Below are 26,252 nucleotides of genomic sequence, written 5' to 3' on the forward strand. Positions count from 1 at the left end.
AAAAAAAAACAGTATGAGATACTGTGTGGCCACAAAAGCGGGCTGCACTCTCCTGGGTTTCTAAACATTTAAATATTTGGGTCTGGAGCCATCCCTGCAGCGAGCTGCTTGGTTTTGAGCTTCATTTGTGAGTCCTGGATCAAGGCTGTTGATGGGCTTAAATGGCACCTGAAGGGACTAGAATGATAGCACAGTGGGTTGGGTGTTTGCCTTGCCCGTGACCGACCCGGGTTCTATTCCCAGCATCCCATATGGTCCCTCAAGCACGTCCGGGAGTAATTCCTGAGTGCATGAGCCAGGAGTAACCCCTGTGAATCGCTGGGTGTGACCCAAAAAGAAAGGGAAAAAAAAAAAGCAGAAAAACGAACCAAAAAAATGGCACCTGAAAGGAGTTCACGGGCGTGATGTCCAGGACCCAGAAGGGCGGGGTGATGGGAAGGACCGGCTCAGTGCCCATCCCTTGAGTCCTGGTGTTTCCACTCACGGGTCCCGCATACCTGGGTGTTCCCCTCTCTCATCTCTGTGATGATGATCGGCACACCTTTAGTGGAGCAGCAAGTTGATCCTCTGTGTTTGTGTCACTTTCTCTCATGCACCATCATCGCGTGTAGCATGCATGAGCCCATCATCCCCAGAGGAGCCCGGCAGAGCCCCAGCCAGCTCAAGAGAACATGCAGCATCTTCGCGTATGAAGACATCCGGGAAGTACACAAGAGGAGGTACCTCCTGCAGGTGCGTGGCTGTCTGACCGCGGAACACTGTCATCTGTCTTCACACGCACACGTGCCATGAGTCCCCTCTCTGGGATCCACATTAGTCCCAGGTCTTCCCTGAATTTCCTGGTGGGAAAGAGAAACTCGTGCCACTTGGGGATAGCTGGTGTGATGTAGCCGGCTCCTCTCACAGGCCAACCCGGACTGAATGATGTCTGTTTCCCATCATTCCATCCAAGTCAGCATTAGAATTGTCCTTCAATAACAGACTTTACATTCTCACTAGAAAGTTGCCAAGTTAGAGTTTTAACATTGCTGCACGTTACCATTATTTTCTTTACAAAATTCTTTTTCGAAGTAAGATAGTTTTTATTGAAACCCACTTAGAAATATGTGAGGGAGAGAAAGGAGCATGTGTTCAAGGGGGAACGCGCCTTCTTGGGAGTAGAAATAAGCAAGGAAGCAGACGAGCAAGATGAGTGCTGGAGGGAGAACACAGGATGGAAGAGAAAACGGTATTCTCTTTGCCGCTTTAAGACCAAATTAAGCACAGAAGATTGGATCTTTATTTTTAAGATTTGATATTCTGGGAGTTCATGATTTTTAAAATATGCTCTGCCCTTGGTACAAGAGCTAAGATTCAGAACCAGCCTCGATGTCCCACACAGATCGGCGGGTCCTTAAGTGGTGATATATATACACACAAAACATGCACCAGTAAGGAATGGGGAAATCACCCAGTTTGCTGCAACCTGGACAGAAATGAAAGATGTTGTGTTAAATGAAGGAAGACAGAAGAAGGACAAGCACAGGCTGAGATCAGTGATGGATAGTATTGAGAATCACTGGGCGGGGAAATGCAACGTTTAAAGGGGGGTCGCCTGGATTCCCCTTGGTCCCAAAGTCTAGGGATGAGAAGGAAAGACAGAGAGTGTCAGGTGGGGGCAGAAGAGACAGGCGAGGGGCAGCATGGGTTTAGGATCAGTATATGTGGATAGTGTTAAGCAGGACAGAGCTAAATATCCAAGCCACCGAAACCAACTTTAGTAACCAACCGTAAACAACGCCGTCGAGATGGCAGGCCGGGGCTGGAGCTGGGGACACCAGTGCAGGCAGGATGAAACTGCCAAGTATGAAAACTTGGCAACTCGTGATGCTTTCACAAAATAAAGTTTGAGGGGAAAAATAGAGATACTCTCCAGAGATATAGCGCAGGTAAAGTCATTTGCCTTGCACGTGGGCCAGCCCCAGTTGGATCCCAGCACCGATGGGAGTTGGATCCCTGAGCCCAGAACCACCCCCAAGGATGTCCCCCAAACCAAGGTGACACTAATGAACAAGCTGAAATTAAAAAGTCCCTGTCTGTCAACCAGCTGATCTTCAGCATTGTAAATAAGCTAGGGCAAGTTCGTCTGTGACCTGATTTGTTTATTTTCTTTATGTTCTCTGTGATCATTTCAGCCTATTGCCGTGGAAGTTTTCTCTGGAGACGGACGGAATTACCTCCTGGCTTTCCAGAAAGGCGTTCGGAACAAAGTCTATCAGAGGTGCGTCCCTGGGGGAGGCTGGAGCCAGGCAGGGAGCCTTCCCCATGGTTCTTGCTCAGAGATAAGGCAGCTCTATCAGTGTACACACACACACACACACACACACACACACACACACGACCTGGCGGATGGGCTGGGGCGGGTTTCTCCTTTGATTGACAGACAAGGCAGCTGCATCAGCCTCTTTCTGCACGTCACGGAAGTGAAACTGTTGGTCAAGCATACCCTGTCCCCTTCAGTCTGCGCTCACTGGTCCCGTGCCTGTGAATCATGGGCTGGTCATTTCCATCTGAAGGCAGATGACCAGCCCATGACCAAGCGATTCCACTGTTCTGGAATTTTCTCACATCTGGTTTAGGTGTCCCATAAGGTCCTCTGAGCTCCCCAGAAATGATTTCTGAGCACAAAACCAGGATGTGACCCAGAACCTAAAGCAAACAAAAAAAAAGAGTACTTTAGGGCCTGGACAGATAGTACAGTGGGTTGGGCACATGTGAAAATTCACTTTCCAAAGGATAGAATTTGCTCTTGAGGCTTATGGTATTCAGGTCTCATCTACTCTCTTTCAAAAAGTATATTTCCTTTTCCTAATGGACGGGTATATACGGTAGTTAATTTCTGAAGGAATCATTCTTTCTCGCTGAGATTCTGACTGCATTTCCATAGTTTTCACTCTTTTTCCTTTTTCCAGGTTTCTGGCTGTAGTTCCATCTCTGACAGACAGCTCGGAGTCTGTGTCTGGGCAGCGGCCGAACACAAGCGTGGAACAGGGGTAAGCTGTCGGCGTCTTTCCCATCCTCATTTCACGGTGGAAGGACCACAGTTGCTCTTCCTAGGAAGGATTATTGCATAGTTTTGTTTGTTTGTCTGGGGACCTACCTAGTGGCTCAGGGCTTACTCCTGGCTCTGTGCTCAAGGAGCACTTCTGGTATGGCTCGGGGATTATATAGGATGATGGGAATTGAACCCAGGTTGGTCACGTGCAAGGCAAGCACCCTACCCACTGAACTATTTTTCTGACCATGGGATTATTTCATGTTTTTATTAAATATCAGTATATGCATCTATCAGCCCTCGTGGTGAAAGAATAATCCCTCATATGTGGAACTCAAAGATGCACAGCAGGATAGTAACAGAGGAACACAGCTCGGGCCTACGGCATTTAATCTGAGGAGAGCTCTTGACTGAGCCGTTTAATGCTTATACCCGGAACCAGAGAGAGTGCGGGGTGTCAGTACCTGCCTTGGAGGAGGCCACCCTCCATTTGGTCCCTGATACCACGTGGACCCCTGGTCACTACGAGGGTCACATGTGAGCTAGGACTAACCCCTGAGTATTTCTGTGTATGACCTAACACCCTTCCCTACCCCCACCCCTTACCCCCAAAAGAGAAAGAACACATATACCCAGCGTCACTTGTAATTACTCAGGAACTTGGACCACTTTGTAATGTTTTGGAAAAGCAGCAGTGATTTGGTGTGATAAATTATTACAATGTGCAAGACAATAAATTCACTGAAAGGGGCTTAAGACCTTAAGAGATCATACAGGAGCTATGGAACCTGCCACGTTCAACTGACTCCAGTTGGATCCCCGGCACTATGTATGGTCCCCTGAGCACTGCCAGGAGAGATTTCTGATCACAGAGTCAGGAGTGAGGCACCACCAGGCGTGACCCAAGAAACAAAATTTTACTTGGAATCCTGTAATTTTTAAGTTGACTTTGATTTGAACTTGTGTGCCTCTAAATATGTTGTTTGCACATTTCTCTATAAGTTGTTGCTTTTATTTTCTTGAACCGATTTATTTAGCAAATACAGATGCTGCATGCTCACTTTTGGGACTTCAGTGCATGTTCTGCTCTGATCACCCACGTTGTTAAGATCAGTATAGAAATGAAAGGCTTCTTGGAGCAGATTACGCCAACTTTCTGCTTATAAATAAGCTGCTCTAACATTTACTATGTTCAGCATGTAGTTTTATTGTCTTGCTACTGTTTGATCTGAATTGACAAGTCTTTAATAACTTAAAAAAAAAAAAACTCAAATCAAGGACTAGATAGTACAGCCGGTGTAGTGTTTGTCTTGCATGCAGCTGACATGGGTTTGATTCCTGACATCTTATATGGTCAGCCGATCCCCACCAGGAGTGATCCCCGAGCACAGAGCCAAGAGTAACCCCTGGGCAGCACCAGGCGAGGCCCAAAAACAAATTAAAAACTCAAGGGGCCTAAGAAATAGTACAACCAGTAGGAGGCACTTGCCTTGCACTTGGCCAACCTGGTTCAATCCCCAGCATCCCATATAGTCCCCTGAGTACAGCCGGGAGTGATTCCTGAGTGCAGAGCCATGAGTAAGCCCTGAGCATCCCCAGGTGTGGCCAAAGAACTGTACCACCACCACCACTCCCAAAAAAGAAAAAAAAAAAAACACTCAAGCCAAGGGGCCAGAGAGCTAAAACAGGAATCTTACATTCTGCCATGGACCTTGGTTCAAACCCCAGCATCTCCTAAGAGAGCACATAGCCACAGATGTGACCCAAGTGACTCCCCTCCAAAAATAAATAAAAAGATACAAGATGAAATCTTGCCCTGGGCTGGAGAGAGGGCACAGTGGGCCATGCATTACATGCGGGAGTCCCCGAGTTTAATCCCTAGAATGGTGTGGTCCCCTGAGCACTACCTGGAATAATTCCCAAGCAGAGAAGCAGGAGTATCCCCTTTCCCCAAGCACAGCTGTGTGTGGTGTGCACGTGCTCCTACACACACACACACACACACACACACACACACACACACACACACACACACACACTCTGCTTATATTACTGTTTTTCAAACTTTCGCTGTAACCCACAGTAAAAGGTTTCATGCTCCACTGCTTTCCAGGAAACACAAATTGAGATACAAATGCTAAAACAGCAGCCACAGAAAATTCTTTATTTTATGTGATTCCAACAGCCACAGACAGGACTGTATGTGATTCCTTGCAGTGTTACCCATTTTCTTTAATTGGTTTCTAAATTATTTCACGTAATTTGCTAAACCAGTGTTAGCAACTGACTACATTTTAACAGCTAAATTTTAGCGGCGAACTAAAATAATTTCATGATTCACTAATTGAAAAATCCCTCTGCTGGATAACCTAAAATTTTCAACTGTATAATTACACCATTTTAAAATTCGATCGTCACTTTTTTGTTATTTATTGTGTTTAGATCTGGGCTGCTGAGCACTTTAGTCGGAGAGAAGTCTGTGACCCAGAGATGGGAGGTAAGCTTATGGAAAACAAGAGCTTTCTTGTAATTAGAAGACATTAAGCCATACACTTAGAAATACTTCATATTACATCCGATGCATACCCTAGAAGAAATCTCTGATTTCTCTACTTGTCTTTTTCAAGAGAGGTGAAATCAGCAACTTCCAGTACTTGATGCACTTGAACACTTTGGCCGGCAGGTCGTACAATGATCTCATGCAGTATCCCGTCTTCCCCTGGATCCTTGCAGACTATGACTCGGAGGTAAGTCTCAAATCATTTTGCATCACGAAATTCCGTTTATCCATTTACTTATGGTCTGGGGGCCGTTTTCAGAAGTCCGCGGGGGTTCCTCTCTGCTCTGTGCTTGGTGATCGGTTCTGGCAATGCTCAGGGACCATCTGTGGTGCTGGAGATCAAACTGCTATCAGCTGTGTGCATGCTAGCATTGAGCCCCTCTGTACTATCTCTCCATCTCTGGGACACCATTTTTGTGGAGATGGGGGCCAGGAGGGGGCAGTGGGGAAAGTTGGGAGGAGTTGGACCACACGTGGCAGGGGGCCCAGGACATGCTCTCCGCTCTGCACTCAAGGATCATTCCTGGTGATGCTCGGGGGACCATCCCAGGTAACTGAGGATTGAACCTCGATCCCCTACATGCAAAGCAAGCGCTCAACCTACTGTGCTATCTCTCCGACTCCTCTAGTGCATTTTTTTTTTTTAAAGAGATACTACAGTTGCTGGACTGGAGCGATAGCACAGCAGTAGGGCGTTTGCCTTGCACGCAGCCAACATGGCCGAGCCGGGTTCGATTCCTCCGCCCGTCTCGGAGAGCCCGGCAAGCTACCGAGAGGATCTCGCCCGCATGGCAAAGCCTGGCAAGCTCCCCATGACATCTTCGATATGCCAAACATAGTAACAACAAGTCTCACGATGGAGACGTTACTGGGCCCGCTCGAGCAAATCGATGACCAACGGGAGAACAGTGACAGTGACTACAGTTGCTCAAATATTGTTTTGTAGTTTATAGCTAATAGACTCTTGTTCTAAGAGGAGAAGCATTTTCACATATTTTTATGCAAAGTTTAAATAATACGGATGTACTAACTTATAATAACTGTTGGGTTTATTGATGTTCTTATTAATTTGTATCCACTGCTGGATGAAAAATTGAAATCTTTTTAGTTTGAATTGTTCACTTGAAAAAAAAAACAATGAAAACACTCTAATTGAATAGAAGAAATTTTTTGTACCTAGCTAAGAATTCTTAGAGAAGTTCAGACAGTTCAGCATATCTGTAACTCAGGAATCAAAATCAACCCCAGAACAGTTGCACATAAATATAAATCTTCCTCTATTCCTTCACCTGCAATATGGTAGAGGTCTGACATGAACCATGGGCAGGAAAAACCACGGGCTGCTTAGGCCTAACATAAACCAGAAATCATGACCATAATCATCATTCAGAAATTCAGAGACCTTATAAGCACGGATCCATTTCTACTGCCTAAGACTTTTAAAAGCAAATTTGGCAAAATCGGCCATGCTGTCCTATAAAAAGACAAATGAAACATCCCGTGGATCTGCATCTCGAATTTCTACTTTTAAAACACTCTGGGGACCAGAGAGAGATGCAGCAGTGCTCCCGGGCTGGGCACCTGCTGCGTGTGCGGGCAGTGATCCCGGCACCACATGGTGCGCCCGGCACAGCCAGGAGTCACCCTGAGCACTGAGCTGGGAGCCCCGGGGTATGGCCCAAATGCTAAATAAACAGACAGAACAACTCAGAGGTCTTCCTTGGTTTCCTCTCTAGTGAGTCAGGTCAGCCAGAGGTAGCACTTTTTATTTTCTTTAAATTTTATTTTATTTTTGTAAAGTCGTTCACAATATTTGATTGCATGTAATATTCAAACACCAGTCCCACCACCATTGCACCTTCTCACCATATTTTGGATGTTTTCATCCCGAACCCCAACCCCTGCCCCAAAGCAGAACTGAAATAATTTATTTTGTATTGTTTGTTATGAATAATGCCGCTGAAGAGGCTCAAAAAAACTTTCCTTAGAGGAGAGTGTGTGAAGATTGTTGTATTTCACCCAGAGACCATTTAGCCCTTCTATAAGAGATCACTAATATATTATTCAGGCTTGAGCCTTGTGAGGATAAAGCCTTTTAAAGACTGCCTGGTACATTGCAAAGTCACTTCCAAAAGGTCTGAAGTGACATTGTCCTCTGGAGGCAAGCAAATTATTGAGTATCCTAGTTCCGTTTTGCTTCCAATCACCATGCAGAAGAAAATGCTCAGGCGAAGTTGCAGTGAAACAGGGAAGGGGGGCTGAGACTACAGAGATTGACCCTCCAGTTCGGGGAGTGATGGAGGAGAGAGGAGCTGGAGGTTTGCGCCCTGCACACTCCTGCTGTGTCCTTGCAAAATCTGAGAAGCCTTTCTCTCATTCCCCACCTCCAACTCTTCTTGAAGAAGTGGCGATTTCCAGATCCGTTGTGTTCAGGCTGCGTCAGCCATCAGCAGAATGCCTGCGTCCATTGGCACGGCGCACGGGCGTGTTGAGAGCCCGTTTCTGCCTGTCTGATCCCGGACTTAAGCTCCTTTATAAACCGCTCTTGCTCCAGTCACTGTCCCTGTGCTGGGCAGAGTGGAAGGCTCATAGTAACCTGGAACTGTGCTTCATTTTGTCATTTAGGAGGTGGATCTTAATAATCCCAAGACATTTAGAAATCTGGCGAAGCCCATGGGAGCACAGACGGACGAGCGGTTAGCTCAGTATAAGAAACGGTATAAAGACTGGGAAGACCCCAACGGTGAGACGTGTTTTCTTGTTGTTGGACTTTGTCCCTAAACTTCAGAAGAGACTCCTTGTGGAAGGCAGGACACGTACTCATGTGCACAGCTGTAGAGTGGGAATTGCTGGGTGTGTGTGTATGCTAGTGACTGCCATGCCTGGAGACGTGAGTTAGCAGGAAGTCAGGCCTCCTGATACAGGGCAGACACTCCCTCGGTTTCTCTGTAATCACCTCCCTGCCCCTGGCCTAGACCAGGACCTATACTTGCCTGTATTTGCTCTTTCCGTTTTACTGAATGCCCTTTGTATTAAAATGATAGTAATCATCATTGCTAGTACTGTAAATCACAGGGCCTCCATTAATAAAGAAGTTACAGGGGAAATATTTTTTTAAATAATGATGATTACCTACCACGACAGATAGTTTATTTGTTATCTTTGGTGTTTATTGTGTGTTCTCCTCAAAGAGGCAGAACGGAGGAGAGGGAAGCTGAGCCTGTTAGTGTTCCCTCTGTGGATTCTTTCATCTCCCCCACAGAGGAGACTGTGTGAGAAAAGTGACTTATAATCTGATCAGTAGCAACACCCAAAAAAATGAGGGCTAGTGATGTCACTAGGAAACTTCCAGGCTCCCAGTGCCACACCCACCGACTCTGTTCATTGTCACGGTGGTGCCATGTGGCAGCAGTCTCGAACTCACAGGTCAGGGCCAGGTTTGTTTTTCGCGTGTACTCTCTCGTGACTGATGCAGTTACTGTCTCCAACAGGGGAGACGCCCGCCTACCACTACGGGACCCACTACTCATCGGCAATGATCGTCGCTTCCTACCTGGTCCGGATGGAGCCTTTCACGCAGATCTTCCTAAGGCTCCAGGCAAGCACCTACACCAGGGCTCTCCCCGCCCGAGTCAGGCCTCTTTCTTGTGGAAAGACAGAAGTCAGGTTGCCTTAAGATTGAAGGGACAGGAATCGTCCCTCTGAATTCAGCGAGGCTTCTACCAAACCACAATGATGACTAAAGCCGAATTTGTTTCTGCTGCTAGACAGTTGCCAGCCCCTGTGGTCACCCCAGTCAGCCAGTAGTGTCTGCCCTTTGGCAGAGATGGGCCATTCGGCCTTGACTAATTGCATTGCAGAAGCTCTTTATTTTCGGTTGTGGGGGCAGCATCCCCTGCAGTGCTTGTGCTTGTCCTGGGTTTATGCGCCAGGGCTGCTCCCTCTGGTCCTTGGGGGCCCCCAGCAGTGCCAGGCATTGAAACTTAGCCTCCTGCATGCAAAGCAAGGGCTCAACCCCCTTGAACTCTCTCTCTCTCCAGCCTCAAATACACATCTTTGAACACATTTTTGAGTTTAGTTCATTTGGGGGAACCATGAAGATAGTTCAGAAGTACAGTGTGGTGGAGTTTGCACACAGTAATTGAGAGAGAAGGCTAGGCAAAGTAAATCATTGTAACGTATTTTAGAATGCGATTTAATGCTATCAGGAATATCACTTGGGGAGGGGTGGCAGTGGACGTGGAGGGAAGGCCCCAAATGGTTATAAACAAAGAGGCTGGCTTAGGCCCTCACACAGGACATACTGGGCAGTTCCTGAAGGTTACTAGGTCACTGTGTCCTACAGAGTAGTTGCAGGGCCCTGTCATAGAAGTCCCCATCCCAAAGATGTCAGGGGTTGGTTTGTGTCTTGCACTGACTCTGGAATGTTCTACAAGAAGTCCATTTGAGAACACAGGCTCTGCAGTCACTTCAAGCACAGCTGGTGGGTCTGCAAGACGGTAGAAACAAAAGAAACTGCCTTTGATCTGAATTGCTTTCCAGTTCTCTGACGTTTGTGATTGTCTTTCTTTGGGGCGGGGGCCAGTCACACCCAGCAGTGCTCCGAGCATCTTCCGGTCTCTCTGCTCAGGAGTGACCCCTGGCGGTGCCCTGGGGATCATTTGTGGTAGCTGTAGGGATTCATTCATACCCAAGTCCACCCAATGCCAGGCAAGCGCCTTACCTGCAGAACTATCTCCCCTGCCCCTAGATTCCTTTCTGGCGGTCCACCCAGCTCTTCCTTCCAGAGCAGATGCGTTGAGCACCCATGGGAGAGTAACCCCACGTCCCTCCCAAAGAATGAGATTGATTTTGTGTGTGTCCTTCTAGAACATTTGAGAACTTGACCTCGGAAAGTGGGAGATTCACATATCACCAAACGTAACCGTTGGGACTTCCTGGCCATGAGCTTGGCCCACCCGGTCCCTGGGGAGGGTCTCTGATGACCATGTGCCTTTCCCTCATAGGGCGGCCACTTCGACCTGGCTGACCGGATGTTCCACAGTGTCCGCGAGGCCTGGTACTCGGCCTCGAAGCACAACATGGCCGACGTCAAAGAGCTCATCCCCGAATTCTTTTACCTCCCAGAATTCCTGTTCAATTCCAACAACTTCGATCTAGGTACGTACAACGTGACGCTGTCTCGGGAACATTGGCCAGGGAAGGACCAGTAACAGATGACTCCTTTTCCCGAGGATTCTCTGCAGTAAATGCTAATAGGGAAGGATCTCCATGGTTCCATCTGATGTCGTTTGCTCCCATTTGGGTGTATAGGACGAAATAGTAAAAGAAAAAAAGAAAAATCCGTGCCCCTCCCCCATATAGCTGTTTCAAACCAACAACAGGTAAAAATAGACGCAGATTGCTTCAAATCAGCAGCGTATTATTTCATTAAGAATAAAGATGAAGGGCTGGAGAGATAGCACAGTGGGTAGGGTGTTTGCCTTGCACGTGGCCCAACCCGGGTTCTATTCCCAGCATCCCATATGGTCCCCTGAGCATGGCCGGGAGTAATTCCTGAGTGCATGAACTAGGAGTAACCCCTGTGCATCGCCAGGTGTGACCCAAAAAGCAAAAAAAAAAAAAAAAAAAAAAAGAATAAAGATGGACATTTTTTTTTCTTTTTGTTTTATTTGGCTTTGTTTTGGGGCCACACTGAGGGTGCTTACTCCTGGCTCTGTGCTCAAGGGTCACTCCTGGCAGGCTCAGGAGACTATATGCAGTGCCAGGAATCAAATCCCAGTCGGCCCCATGCAAGGCACATGCAGCTACCTGCCGAACTAGGCTCCAGCCCCAGTGAGGTGGATATTTTTGTAAAAACAATGACAGTTGAAACTCATTATTGATCAGGAGTCATGTATCAAACTTTTCCATGGGCTTGTTTTAATCTTTAACTTGTATGCGCATGCATTTTAGGATTTCAGAATAAGTTTTAGTTATTTTCTCTACCCGATACAGATGCTATTTGCTGGAAAGATAATGCCCACATGTGCATTTAAAGAGGGAAGGAAGTCCGTCATTCTGTTTTCTCTCTGTTCCCTGGCAGTTTCTGGTTGCCCGTTTGTTTGGCTCCTTTGTCTCTGCCCGCTGCCAGGCGCGGCCGTGCCAGGGCCCTCCAGGGGCTCATTCTGGCGCCCAGCATGCTTGAGCTTGCAGCCCTGGGAGCCATCTCCCTGGGCCCTTCTGAATTATTTTCTTTTTTTATTTTTATTTATTTATTTTGCTTTTTTGGGTCACGCCCAGCAATGCACAGGAGTCACTCCTGACTCTGCACACAGGAATTACTCCTGGCAGTGCTCAGGGGACCGTATGGGATGCTGGGAATCGAACCCGGGCCGGCCACAGGCAAGGCAAACGCCCTACCCGCTGTGCTGTCGCTCCAGCCCCAGTATTTTCTTTTAAAGCATATCAAAGTTCCATTGCTTCTACTTCAGAATATTTCTGCAGATATCGTTGTTTTCATTTCTCTGTTTTATTAATTCAATGAATAAATAATGACTCACAAATTTTCCTGAACATAATAATTAACTCAGGGAAATCTTGATATCTAATAAATTTGCGCAATTTCTCTTTGATATTTTTGTTCCATATGGGGTTACATAGTTTGACTTCAGGGTCGCCTCACCCCTAGCCAGTGCCCTCCCTGGTGGTACTCAGGTCCCAAGTGCTTGGATGCCCCTAGGGTCGTACCTGGAGGTGCTTATTAGCAGACCATGTGGTTGCAAGGGCCAAACTCGGAGCCTCAGTGTGCCAAGCATGTGCCCTACCATTTGTGCCACTCCTCTTTCAAAAAAAAAATTTTTTTTGTAATAGCTTTGATTTCTTTCATCTTTTTTTTTTTTAATCAGCAACTCTATTCTCCTGAAATCTATCTTCAGGTTCTATAAAAAGAACCTGAAAAGCTGCTCTTAAAAGCCCTGGAAGAGGGGCTGTAGCTATAGTACAGCAGGTAGGGCATTTGCCTTGGCACACAGCCGACCTAGGTTCGATTCCCAGCATCCCATATGGTCCCCCGAGCACCGCCAGGACTAATTCCTGAGTGCATGAACCAGGAGTAACTCCTGTGCTTCGCCGGGTGTGGCCCAAAAAGCAAAAAAAAAAAAAAAAAGAAAGAAAAGCCCTGGAAGAGTCCTTCAGTTGAATCTTCTTCTCTCTGATTGGGCTAAGAGCTCGCCCTTGAAGAAGGCAGGCAGCACAGTAGAAGAGACTGAGGAGAGAGAATAGGGGGAAGGGAGAGTTTTTTCAAAGTCAAGTAGAGAGTGCACCAACAAATCCACATTACACTAGTGTTTATTTTATTCACCTATAATTTGCCTTTAGAAAAGGTCTCTATTCCCAGGGGCCCCTCAGAGACAGTTGAGAGTATGGGATGAAAATGCACAGAGAGGCACAGAGACCGATCGGGAGACAGAAGCCCTGGACAGTCTGTTGCAGCCAGGCCAGGCTATTTATAAATCCAACGGAGTGATACGCTTTTCAATATGTAAATAAGAGAAAGATCACACAACTTGGACACCTTCTTAACAAACCGTCTTCCCTCCTGAAATGACTTTCTGGGTTTTGGTTCTGTTTTGGGGACACACCCAGAAATGCTCAGGGCTTACTCCTGGCTCTGCACTCAGGAATCCTGGCAGTGCTCAAGGGACCATATTGGATGCCAGGGCTCGAACCCGGGTTAGCCACTTTCGAGGGAAATAAAATACCTTGCCCGATTTACTGTTACTCTGGCCCCTGAAGGTTTTGTTTTGTTTTGTTTTAATTTACATCTAAGCGCTACTTTTAAGAGTTATAAAGCTCTTAGAAGACACAGTTATGTCTTTGTGATCTTCGTTTAGCTCAAGTATCAAAAGCACACGCTAGGGATGTAACTTACCTCTAGAATGCATGTTTGGATAGTAATTCAGTAGGGGGAGGAGGAAATACGCTGGAAAATAAGCCACAAGAACACACAACAGAAGGTTAAGATGAAATTGTTCTATCCCCAAGAATATTATTAAAAGAGTAAAAATAAGAATGGGAGAAAATATTTCTAACTGATGTTTCGTAAATTTCAATTAGCCAGCATACAACAAGAAAACAGCCTAATTCAAACATTGACAAGAGGATTGGAATAGATAGTTTTCCAAAGAAGTTATGCAAACAACCAGTAAGAACATGAAAAGACAGCCAGCATCATTGGGCGTTAGGAAAATGCAAACCTGAACTATGATGTAATACAGCTTCTGTTCATCGGAAGGAACTGTAAGGCGGGGAGAAAAAAATCTCACACACGTAAGGAAAAGAGGCAGTATCCTCAGAGGATGCAGGAGAACTGATACTCTGTGACTGGCAATGGGAGAGTGGCTGAGTTACGGGTGGAAGCAGCTCGCTGATTCTTCAAAAGTCAGATGGAATTTGACCATGTGACCCAGCAAGCCCAGCTGTCTGTCCACCCCTGCAGCGGGACTCAGGCAGCACATGGACACACATGTTCAGGGGACATTTAGCTCCAGCACCCAATTGCTAGGAGCGTGTGTCTACCAGGTAGTAAGTCAGCCATGACCTGTGCAGGAAACGAAATCTCATTCCTCTGTAAAAAGAGAACTGATAGATTCTGCAAGGTCGATGACAGGACACGAGTGATAAGGAAGGGCACGTAGCGTGTTCCTGGGTTCTGCTCATGAAGAAAACAGATTCAATTTCAGGAAAAAGCAGAATCCCACCATGCATGGGCCCGTCTGCATGGCTTGTCCGGCATAGCTAGGTCCAGCGAGACAACGCAGGTGCCTGCAGGGACTAGGGGTGAGAGGGATGAGGAGCAGGTGCAGAACGGGCTTTGGGTGGCTTCAGGGAGCAATTCAAATTCTTTGAAACTGGGAACGGAGCCATAGTACTGCGGGTAGGACTTTGCTTTGCACGCGATCAACCCGGGTTCGATCCTCGGCATCCCATATGGTCCCCAAGCACCACCAGGAGTAATCCTTGAGCGAAGAGCCAGGAGGAACCCCTGAGCATTGCCAGGTGTGACCCCTCCCCCCAAAAAACAGAAGAAAAAATTATTTGAAATTAGAGAAAAAAAGTGTTTTTCACAACACCACTTGAACGGGAATAGACTACACATCACTGTATTATTCCTTTAAAAAATATTTAAGTGGGGGCTGGAACTATAGTATAGCAAGGGAAGGGACGGGAGGGTACTTGCCTTGCGTGTGACTGAACTAGGTTCATACCTGGCATCCCATAGTGTCCCCCAAGCTCATTCGAAGTGAGCCCAGAGCCCAGAGCTAGGAGTAAGCCCTGAGGACTGTCAGTGTGGCCCCAGAACAAAAACAAAACAAACAAAAAAGTGCTTATTGTGTGTATTTCACTGCAACTAAAGAAAAAACAGAGCATAGCTTGTCTCTTTACTCAGAAAAGACCATAAATGTTGCAAAAGAAGAGCATTTAATAGTGCTCATTCCCTGCCCCACCACCAACCCTCAGCTAGGGACTGAGTGTTAATCCTGGTGGATTTCTCACACCCTCTGCAATAAAGATAATGAAGGGAGTCACCGAACTGTGCAATTAGTTCAAGATTTTTCTACAGATCATATTTCCTTTTAATGATGATTTTGTGTGGCAGACAGCACCTTCAATAAAAAATTATGCCACACATATTTAGAGATTATGAGCAGGGTTTTGAAATGTAGGCGATTTTACACTAATCCTGCAGATTATTACTTATTATTTAAAAGTATGCTTGGAGGATATTTCAAGGGGACTAGATTGAGGCTATGAAGAAAGATATTTTTATAATTTTGTTGATTTTTCTTTTCCTTGTCCGAAGTGGTAGATTTCCAACAAAATCAAAACTTTTTTTCACAATAAACTGACTTTTGTTTCTGCCAATATCATATTGTACATAGTCATCATATAACAGTTATGAAAACAGGATTATTTCTCAGGAAAATATGTTCATTGGCTCTCTCTTAGAACTGCCTTTGTGTTCTAAAATGTGAATAGCACTTCTTTATGAAAACTTTAATACAACTGTTTATCTAACCAACCACTGTTAAGCTAGAGAGTCCACATTACTGTTTTATTGAGTCTTTTTTTTTTTACTATCATCATCTGATTTTTACCTAGGGTAACTGTAAACTTAAGTTAATTTTTGGATATTACTTAAAAAAATAATAAAAGAAAAAGATCGGTTTTCTCAGCTGTCAGCCACATTTAATGTTTTGTTAAGGGTAGGTTTCATAGCAGTTTCTTTTAATATTTTAATATTCACAACCTCTCTGACAAGACTTAAAATCACTTTCGGAGTGATTTTATTACTATATACACGATAATCACTATATACAGTACTTACACACTGAATAAATACTGCTTGGTGAGCATTGTCACACTTTTCTTTGGGGGTCACACACAGCAGTGCTCAGACCCTGGGCTCTGCACTCAGGACTTACTCCTGGAGGTGCTCGGGGGAACATATAGGATGCCGGGGATTGAACCGTGGTCCTGGGCAGCCTTGATCAAGGCAGGCGCTTGACCCACAAGTACTGTCACTCCAGCCCCTTCACCTTCTTACACATTTTTATAGATTTAAAAGATCTATGACCCTCTGTTCTCAAGCACTCGGGTTGTTTTCAGATTCTGTGAATAGTGCTGTGGTGAATATAGAGGTGCAGATGGCATTTCTGCTGTGTGTGTTGTGGCCCTCAGGGTCTGTTCCCAGAAGTATTGCTGGGTCATATGGGAGCTGAGTTTCTAGGGGCATTTTTTGAAGACTGTCCATTGAACATCTACACAATGGAATACTGTGCAGCTGTTAGGAAAAATGAAGTCAGGAAATTTGCTTATAAATGGATGGATATGAAGAGTATCATACTGAGTGAAATGAATCAGGAGAGGACAGACACAGAATGGCTGCACTCATTTGTGGGGGATTAAAAAAAAATAGTGTGAGACTAATATCCAAGGCCAGGTAATACAGGGACCGGGAGGACTGGTCAGTGGTTGGAAGCTTACCACAAGTGTGTGTGGGGGGAAGTGGGGGAGTTGCAAAGGCCAATTAGAGTAGAGAAGGGACCAGTCTGACAGTAATAGTTAGAAATAATCACTCTGGACAAGAACTGAGTGTTGAAAGTAAGTAAAGGGATGTACATGATGACCTTTCAGTATCTTTATTGCAAACCATAATGTCCAAAAGAAAAGAGGAGGGTGGTGGAGAGAGAGAGAGAGAAGAGAGAGAGAGAGAGAGAGAGAGAGAGAGAGAGAGAGAGGTGCTTCCCACAGAGGCGGGCAAGCTGAGGACATTGGTGGTGGGAAATGTACACTGGTGAGGGATGGGTGTTGGAACAAGAGAAAAATAAAGACCTGTATCAAAGGTCTGGAGCTATAGCACAGCAGTAGAGCATTTGCCTTGCACACGGCCAACTTGGCCGGCCTGAGTTCAATTCTCTGCCCCTCTCGGAGAGCCCGGCAAGCTACCAAGAGTATCTCGCCCGCGTGGCAAAGCCTGCCAAGCTACCCACGACGTATTCTATATGCCAAACACAGTAACAAGTCTCACAATGGAGATGTTACTAGGCCCGCTCGAGCAAATCGATGAACAACGGGAGGACAGTGCAGTGCTGTAACAAAATGCCTGTCTTCAGAACTCTGGAATTGAAGAGCCCCAAATACAAGAAAACCCATCTATTGGGAATATCTGTAGGAACCGTATAGAACTTCCATTTCCTGTAAGCAAAGGGAGCATTCAGATGCAAAGACTGAAAAGTTAGACATGCTTCCACCAATGCCCTTCATGGGAATGACGGACAGCTTGTCCAGGCGTGGAGGCAGAAGTTCCTTAATGGCTGATGACTCGCCAAACTTCAGAACACCCTGGAGAAGCCCAAAGAAAATAGGACTCGATCGTTCTAGTTGCTGAGTGTCCTTCCTCGTGTGAGCATGCCCAAGGGGCTGGCTCTTGAGTGGTTTATTTCAAATTCTAAACATAAATATTTCATTAAAAGGAGACGTGTGGTTGGGGGCCAGAGACACAGTACAGCCGACCCCCCCGTTCAACCCCCGGCACCCCCATGCACCACCAGGCGTGATGCCTGAGCCCAGAGCCAGGGGTAATTCCTGAGCATCGCTGGGTGTGAAAAAAATACATAAGGGGCTGGAGAGATAGCACAGCGGGTAGGGTATTTGCCTTGCACGCGGCCTACCCAGGTTCGATTCCCAGCATCCCATATGGTCCCCTGTGCACCGCCAGGAGTAATTCCTGAGTGCAGAGCCAGGAGTAACCCCTGAGCATCGCCAGGTGTGACCCAAAAAGCAAAAAAAAAAAAAAAAGGATATATAAGAGCCCCGTGGTCAGCTGAGCTTCCAAGCCCTCGCACTGATGTCCATCCTGGAGAGAGGCAGTGCCTCTGAGGAGGTGTCCAGAAGCATCCAGATGTACTTAGTGCAACTTCACCAGGCAGGACAGGGCCCTGAGACCTACACACCCAAGAGGCCTACGGCGCTGTCTGGAGGGGACCCGCAGCCCGTGCCACGGGGGTCCCTTCCGGGGCTTTCCTGGTTCCTGTTCATCCTCCCATTTCCCTTCCTTCGTCCCCACCCGCACAGGCTGTAAACAGAACGGCACCAAGCTCGGCGACGTCATCCTCCCGCCCTGGGCCAAAGGGGACCCCCGGGAGTTCATCCGCGTGCACCGCGAGGTAAGGGGGCGGCGGTGGGCTCCCGACCGTGGCCTTGTGAGCTCCCTGCGTGCCAGGCGGCGGCTGACCCGGCTCTGTCCCTGCAGGCGCTGGAGTGCGACTACGTGAGCGCACACCTGCACGAGTGGATCGACCTCATCTTCGGCTACAAGCAGCAGGGCCCAGCCGCCGTGGAGGCCGTGAACGTCTTCCACCACCTCTTCTACGAGGGCCAGGTGGACATCTACAACATCAACGACCCGCTCAAGGAGACCGCCACCATCGGCTTCATCAACAACTTCGGCCAGATCCCCAAGCAGGTGCGCCTGCGTCCCCGGGGAGCTCTGTGGGGTAGGGGTGGCGGGGTGACATGGTGTGTCCACTCCCAGAGATGCTGGCCACCAACCTGGCGAGTGAGGTGCCTGCACTGCAGACCAACAGGCCAGGGCAGCAGGCTGGGACTCGGCCTTGTCAGTTGTATCCCTGGACTCCGTTGACTTATTTTTGGGTTTTTGGGGATTTTTTTTTTAATTCCTCCGCCCCTATCGGGGAGCCTGGCAAGCTACCGAGAGTATCCCGTCTGCACAGCAAAGCCTGGCAAGCTCCCGGTGACGTATTCGATATGCCAAACACAGTGACAACAAGTCTCACAATGGAGACGTTATTGGGCCTGCTGGAGCAAATCGATGAACAACGGGAGGACAGTGCTACAGTGCTAGTATTGCCTAGAAAGTGCTTGTAAGGACAGCCGATGTACGAGAAGATGACTGAGTGCAGACATCTTCCCGGAGGCTGTCTCTGCTCTCTTCCTGAGCCCCCACATCGATGTCCTTCAGGAAGGGGGAAGGGCATTAGAGCCCGGCACCCCATATGCTTCCCCAAACACTGCCAGGAGTAATTCCTAAGTCCTGAATGCAGAGCCAGGAGCAATCCCTGACCCAGGAGACCAAGACAAACAGAAAGCAAAAATTCTACAGCAGATGTTCGTTCATGAACGTGTTTCAGGATGGGGAATTTTTTTTTCTTTTTAGTTGCTTTTAAAAATTTTTTTTAAGCAATAATAAAACACAATGAATGACAAAGTCATTTGTAGTTGGGTTTTAGACATAGAATGTTCTAGCATAGATCCACCACCAGTGTGCCCAGATTCCCTCTCCCCCCACCCCAGCCTGCATCTTGGCACATGCCTTTTTAAACTCGGTTGTCATTTAAGTGTGAGGCGAACGTGATAACCACCGCACTACGGCTAGAGCGATAGCACAGTGGGTAGGGCGTTTGTCTTGCACGCCGCTAACCCGGGCCAACCCAGGTTCAATTCCTCCGGCCCTCGGAGAGCCCGGCAAGCTACCGAGAGTATCTCGCCCACACGGCAAAGCCTGCCAAGCTCCGCGTGATGTATTTGATATGCCAACACAGTAACCAGTCTCACAATGGAGACGTTACTGGTGCCAGCTTGAGCAAATGGATGAACAATGGGAGGACAGTGCTACAGTGCTACAGGTCTTTAAGTTGGGCTGTCAGAGTGTGGGCCTCATGATTTCCGCTGTTGACTCTGTGGGTGGATGATTAGCCCATCCCTCCATCTGACTACCTGAATCGCCAGAACCCATGACCCTGCCCCTGCTGCTTAAGCCTCTTCTCCATCAGTCCCTTCATCCCTTGCATTCTTTCTCCTCTCTTTTCTCCAGGGCTGAGGGTGATCTCAGCACCCCTCCCCCTCCACCCCACTCCTACCCTTTAAACTATTGCATTTAAGAATGGGAATTGGTTTCTGGGGTTTTGGGGGGGGGGGGGGTTGTTTTGTTTTGTTTTGCTTTTTGGGTCGCACCCAGTGATGCTCAGGGATTACTCCTGGCTCTGCACTGAGGAATCACTCCTGGCAGTGCCCCGGGGACCCTATGGGATGCTGGGAATCGAACCCAGCTCCAGCCCCAAGAATGGGAATGTTTTTAGGCCTCTTCACAATCTCACGCCACTAAGAGAGAGCAGAAAATAAGTCTAGAGAGTCCAACCTAATAAAACCCAGCTCCCGTCCCCTAAGCCTGTGTCAAATAGGAACAGAGAGTATTCAAGCATTGCGGACCCTGCGACTCCCTGCCCCCCGTCCGAGGTCTCCTTTCCCTCTGGAGGGAGACTCAGCGTGTCGGGCTCCCAGGGTGCGTGGTTTCACGTTCAGTTCGAATCTCCTTCCTCGACGCCTCCCCGTCCCGAGCAGCGGTTTCCCCGAGAAGGGCTGTGCTGTGTCGGGCGTGAGCTGTCCCAGTAAAGCGTGTGCTCTTCTCGTGCCAGTTGTTTAAAAAGCCTCATCCACCCAAGCGAGTGAGGAGCCGGCTCAACGGGGACAACGCAGGACTCTCTCTCCCACCAGGGCCCACGGGCGACAAGATCTTTTTCCATCACCTGGACAACCTGAGACCTTCTCTGACACCCGTGAAAGGTGAGTGGGAGCCGGGAAGCTCCGGGAAGGGCTGAAGGGAGGTTTTTTCCCCCACATTGGTCAGGATCACCTGAGTGGATTATTTTTTCCCCCTCCCGTCTCTCTGGTTTTCTCTTCAGTCATTTTGAAAGCATGGAGATGTCGTTCTCTCCCTGTGTTTTCGCCACAGGGGTGGGGGGGTAGGGGGTCGCACCCTATAGTGGCCGAGTTCTGGACGCTGGGCCACCTGACCACGTGAGCCATGTGGGACATCCCAGGGACCAGAATCGCAGTGTCAGACCTGCAGCCCCGCCCCATCCCCCCATCTCCCCCCACTCTCTTTTGACCTGTGGGGTCATCTGAAAGAAGCCAACTGGGGCTGGAGTGACAGCACAGCGGGTAGGGCGTTTGCCTTGCACGTGGCCGATCTGGGCTCGATTCCCAGCATCCCTTATGGTCCCCCGCGCACCGCCAGGAGTCATTCCTGAGCCAGGAGTAACCCCTGTGCGTGCATCGCTAGGTGTGATCCAAATAGCAAAAACAACCAAAAAACTAAAAAGAAGCAAACGGGCTCCTTCCTCCCCCACTCACTCCCATCTACCCTCTAAGAAAACAACGATGAAAATGCCAGGCATAGTTCATCTTTAATACTTGCAGGGTTTGGTGGTGTTGGTTTGTTTGCTTCTATTCTGGGGGGCCACACCCAGCGATGCTCAGACACAACTCCTGGCTCTGCACTCAGGAATCACTCCTGATGGAGCTTGGGGCACCATCTGGGGTGCAGTGGATGGAACCCAACTTGGCTGCATGCAGGGCGAGCGCCTTGTCTGCCATATTATCACTCTGCCTTTTTTTTTTTAAAGTCATTTTGTCTATATGCCTTTGTCGGTTTAGAAACAGGTGGGACATCTGCTTTTTGGGTATACCAGCTTTTAAAAAAAAAATGTCTTTCGTCTGATGTTGCTATAAGTTCTCTTCAGGTACTTTTTTCCAAGTGTCTGCTCGCATTCCCCCCCCCCCCCACCACCACCCTTAGAATGAAAAAGAAGAAAAAGAAAAGGCATTATAGAGTTAGACTGTTTTCCCCAAAATCCCAGCTTTGGGGCACGCCAGCCAGCTCGCTGGGTTGGGCCCTGGCTTCGTGCCACTCTGTGTCACCCTCCCCACTGCCCTGTGTCCCTCCCGGGGTCACTGCTCCCGTGGCCAAGTTCTGTGCGGCCGGGGCAGGAAGGAGGAGAAAGCAGCTCCTGTGCGTGCTGGGGTCCCCCTGGCCACTCGGGGCGCTCGGGCCAGCTACCTGCAGTGCCCCTGAGGAGGCAGAGGAAGGCGTCCCATCCTCTGTCCCTGCTCGAATGTGCCACCGGGCGTTTTCTAGAGCTCAAGGAGCCCGTGGGCCAGATCGTGTGCACGGACAAGGGCATCCTGGCCGTGGAGCAGAACAAGGTGCTCATCCCGCCTGCCTGGAACAAGACCTTCGCGTGGGGCTATGCAGACCTCAGCTGCCGGCTGGGCACCTACGAGTCAGACAAGGTGTGTGTGCGCCCCGAGCCTACTTTAATTGGGGGGGGGGCCGGAGGTCCCAAACCCCGCTAGGACTGTCAGCCACTCCTCCAGAACAGAATGGTGCTTCACGGCACAGACTGTCCCTGCGGGCCAAGCCCCCACTGGACACTGGCCATCTCCCTCCTGTCCAGAGAGGGCCCTCAGCATTGTCCTCAGCACACCCTGCCCTGCAGGTGCTCAGCCCCGGGCACCACCCTGGGAGAAACCCCAAACCTCGTGCGAACCGCTCCCCTCAGCATCCGGGTTTCCCGACAGGGGCAGGTGGGATCCTGGTGTGTCCCGCGTTCCTCTCCGGGGCCCCAGGAGGTCACATGAGTCAGCAGTCGGATGGGACAGTGATCCTGTGGGTCACTGTTCTCCTTCCCTGCCGAAGGCACCCAAGCCTGGGATGAGCAGAGCCGTGTCCAGTCGGGAGGCGACGGGGGAGGCCCCCCCCCACCGCCCCGGGGACCGCTGGCCGGTGTCTGCGCTGTGCTTGGGCAGGGCCGAGTGACACTGTTGCCCTCTGTCCCCCCGCAGGCCGTGACCGTCTACGAGTGCTTGTCCGAGTGGGGGCAGATCCTGTGCGCCATCTGCCCGAACCCGCGGCTGGTGGTGACGGGCGGCACGAGCACCGTGGTGTGCGTGTGGGAGATGGGTGCGTCCAAGGAGAAGGCCAAGAGCCTCACCCTCAAGCAGGTACTGCCCAGCCGCACCCCACAGAGCTTACCCCGCTCCCACCCAGACTCCCTGACAAACGGGCCCCCAGCCCCCGCACAAGAGAGCAGAATTAGAATTTTACTCTTTGAGAAGGCAGTCGTTTAAAAACAAGTTAGAAGCAGTGTTTGCAGGTATTTTAATTATTACGGTATTCAGACATGCAGGTATTTCTGAAGACTTCATAAATTTTTTTTTCTGCTTTTTGAGTCACACCCAGCAATGCAAAGGGGTTATTACCAGCTTTGCACTCAGGAATTACTCCTGGCGGTGCTCGGGGGACCAGATGGGATGCTGGAAATTGAACCTGGGTTGGCTGCATACAAGGCAAACACCCCACTCACTGTGCTATCGCTCCTGTCCCAATTTATTTTTTTTTGGTCAAACCTGGCGATGCACATGGGTTACTCCTGGCTCTACACTCAGGAATTACTCCTGGTGGTGCTTGGGGGACCATATGGAATGCTGGGAATCAAACCCAGGTCGGCCGCATGTAAGGCAAACGCTCTCCTTGCTGTGATATTGCTCCAGCCCCTGTAAATTGAATTTTTGCCATCCAAATTATACTTTGTTAATTGATAGTTCCTTTCCGGGTTAATTGTCACTCCGGTTAGATGCCTCATCTTTGACCCTTTTATTTTGTTTTGTTTCCTTCTCATTTATTGTACACTTAAGGACCTGAGAATCTCACAGATGTATTTATTAGAACCAGGGATGATTTTATTAACAACTCCTTTTGACTCTTACAAATCTGCTTGAAGCGAGAATCCTTTTCTACTTAAGCCATTTTCATTTTAAGAGAATCCTTTTCTTTTAAGCCATTTTCTTTTACGTCGCCAGCAAGCTTTCTTCTATCATGCAGATGTGTAAAAGCAGCCGCGGTGATATTTACCAGGGCTGAGGACTCCATGCGATCGGGCCCTGTGTGCTCATTCCCCCACGTAGTTTTTGTCCCCTGTACTCCTGAAGTACCACCCCAGGGTTGCTGAGACACATCCCCGCGCTACTCTTAGAGGCACACTTACTTACTCAGCTGTAGCTTCAGTTCTGCATGATTCGAAGCTTTGTCATTGGTCTTACACCTGGCAGTAATCTGGGTTCACCCCTAGAACAGCCCTGGGTTGTGGGAAGATGCAGGGATCACTCCTGGCCAGGCATGGGGAGGAGCGTGTGCTTCCAGGATTGAAAATCGGGGCTCCCAAAACATGCAAAGCACAAGCTCAGTCCTGATCTCTCCAGCCCTGTTCCTTGTCCTTTGCCATGCTGGGGATCAAGCCCAGTCCCCTACGCAGGCCATGCCCCCTGCCACATCACGGTCCTTGGGCACAGCTTTATACCAACTCGGGGGCTGGAGCAATAGCACAGCAGGTAGGACGTTTGCCTTGCATGCGGCACAACCCGGGTTCAATTCCCAGAATCCCATATGGTCCCCTGAGCACCGCCAGGAGTCATTCCTGAGTGCATGAACCAGGAGGAACCCCTGTGCATTGCCGGGTGTGACCCAAAAAGCAAAAAAAAAAAAAAAAACCTATACCAACTCATTATTCAAAGAGTAAACGCCTAGAATGCCCAATTAGTCATCTGAATCTTTGTCTTCAAAATAACCATATTCCCACATCACATTTCATGGGTCCCCTTTCTCTGCCTGGCCTAGCCACGAGGCAGCGTTCTTATTCTGGTTTGCAGAGTTCCTCAGAGCCTGGAGTGCTCCCTGAGCACCACCAGTTATGAACCTGACCCCTCCTCCCCCCACATGGAGGTCATTCCCCACACATCGTCCCCTTCCCCCTCATCGAGGACCCCCTTCCCCCCTGCGGGAGCATGAGCCTGCGGCCAGCCTGTGTCCCCATTCCTCCTCTAGGCCCTGCTGGGTCACACCGACACTGTCACCTGTGCCACCGCCTCCCTGGCCTACCACATCATCGTCAGCGGCTCCCGCGACCGCACCTGCATCATCTGGGACCTGAACAAGCTGTCGTTCCTCACCCAGCTCCGCGGCCACCGCGCTCCCGTGTCCGCCCTCTGCATCAATGAATTGACGGTGAGTAGCTGAGAGCCGCTGGGCTCAGCCTTGGGGACGCTCTAGCTCGGCCGGTGTGAATAGCACAGGATTCCTTCCCCCTTCTCCGAGAGCTGCTCGGTGCCCGCTTCATGAAATCAATTGAAGGGGGAGAAAACCACCACGCCGTCCTTGACTTATGTTGGCAGTGGCAAAAGTGAGTGAGTGTTAAAGTTCGTAACCCAGAGTACGAGCTCTGTCCATCCCCAGCTGCCTGCTTTCACAAGCAAGGCCGAGATGTGAGCGAGTGGGCTCTTTTGAAAACAGGGACTTTGCAGGGTTTGTTAAGAAGGTTAAGATTGCGATGAGATTTTTATAGACTCTTTATTATAGAAAGTGAAAAGAACATTTGAGTCCCAAAACAAGAGAAAAATGGTTATTGAGCTGGTTGATTTTTTTTTTAATTGATGATATTGCACCAAAATGAAGGCTATCTCATTTCAGATATAAATGTCTTCTATACAAAGAAGTATTGTAGCACTGTCCTCCCATTGTTCATCGATTTGCTCGAGCGGGCCCAGTAACCTCTCCACTGGGAGACTTGTTACTGTTTTGGCATATCGAATACGTCATGGGGAGCTTGCTAGGCTTTGCCATGCGGGCGAGATACTCTCAGTAGCTTGCCAGGCTCTCCGAGAGGGGCGCAGGAATCGAACCTGGGTCAGCCGGGTCGACCGCATGCAAGGCAAATGCCCTACCCAAATGCTATCACAAAGAAAGAAAACAAAAATGAATAAGAGTAAAATAAACGCATTTGGGGCTGGAGTGATAGTACAACAGGTTGGGTATTTGCCTTGCATGCGGCCAACCTGGGTTCGATTCCCAGCATCCCATATGGTCTCCTGAGTGCAGAGCCAGGAGGAACCCCTGTGCATCGCCAGGTGTGACCCAAAAAGTAAAAAGAAAAAGAAAAAACTTTAGAAAACTAAAAAAAAAGGAAGAGCCTACATACCAGTTTCTATTGTTGCCTTTGTCCTTTTCTTTCATTTTTAATCCCTTCATTCCCCTAACATTGAATAGAGGTGTTAAAAATGGGATCGGAACAAAGTTCCGAGATTCCTCTCTTGGTTTCTTGAAGAGAAAGACAGTGATTATGTGTGAACGGAACGATTTCTGTTCCAGCCAGGGAGGTGGCTGGCGGCAGGACGCTGGGTAAGATTCCAGGGAGTGGAATGAAAAGTCTGACTAGGTTTTCCCAAATGGAACTTGTGGGGACAGAGGCCCAAGGCCCCGTG

At 48.7% G+C, this 26,252-nt stretch overlaps 1 protein-coding gene across 1 annotated transcript in view; it reads left to right on the forward strand.

The window, feature by feature from the left end:
* Nucleotides 1-26,252, forward strand: part of WDFY3 (WD repeat and FYVE domain containing 3) — a 277,239-nt gene that overhangs the window by 238,817 nt on the left and 12,170 nt on the right. Inside the window, exons 49-62 of the mRNA XM_056111481.1 lie at nucleotides 612-732; nucleotides 2,175-2,260; nucleotides 2,952-3,032; nucleotides 5,477-5,531; nucleotides 5,662-5,781; nucleotides 8,220-8,337; nucleotides 9,086-9,192; nucleotides 10,601-10,754; nucleotides 18,213-18,304; nucleotides 18,391-18,603; nucleotides 20,573-20,720; nucleotides 22,075-22,229; nucleotides 22,782-22,940; nucleotides 24,820-24,999. Coding sequence (XP_055967456.1) covers nucleotides 612-732; nucleotides 2,175-2,260; nucleotides 2,952-3,032; nucleotides 5,477-5,531; nucleotides 5,662-5,781; nucleotides 8,220-8,337; nucleotides 9,086-9,192; nucleotides 10,601-10,754; nucleotides 18,213-18,304; nucleotides 18,391-18,603; nucleotides 20,573-20,720; nucleotides 22,075-22,229; nucleotides 22,782-22,940; nucleotides 24,820-24,999 — 1,789 coding nt within the window. The remainder of the gene's footprint in view (nucleotides 1-611; nucleotides 733-2,174; nucleotides 2,261-2,951; nucleotides 3,033-5,476; nucleotides 5,532-5,661; nucleotides 5,782-8,219; nucleotides 8,338-9,085; nucleotides 9,193-10,600; nucleotides 10,755-18,212; nucleotides 18,305-18,390; nucleotides 18,604-20,572; nucleotides 20,721-22,074; nucleotides 22,230-22,781; nucleotides 22,941-24,819; nucleotides 25,000-26,252) is intronic.

This window comes from Sorex fumeus, unplaced genomic scaffold (genome assembly GCF_029834395.1).
Source record: "Sorex fumeus unplaced genomic scaffold, SorFum_2.1 ptg000013l, whole genome shotgun sequence".
Classification (NCBI taxonomy): domain Eukaryota; kingdom Metazoa; phylum Chordata; class Mammalia; order Eulipotyphla; family Soricidae; genus Sorex; species Sorex fumeus.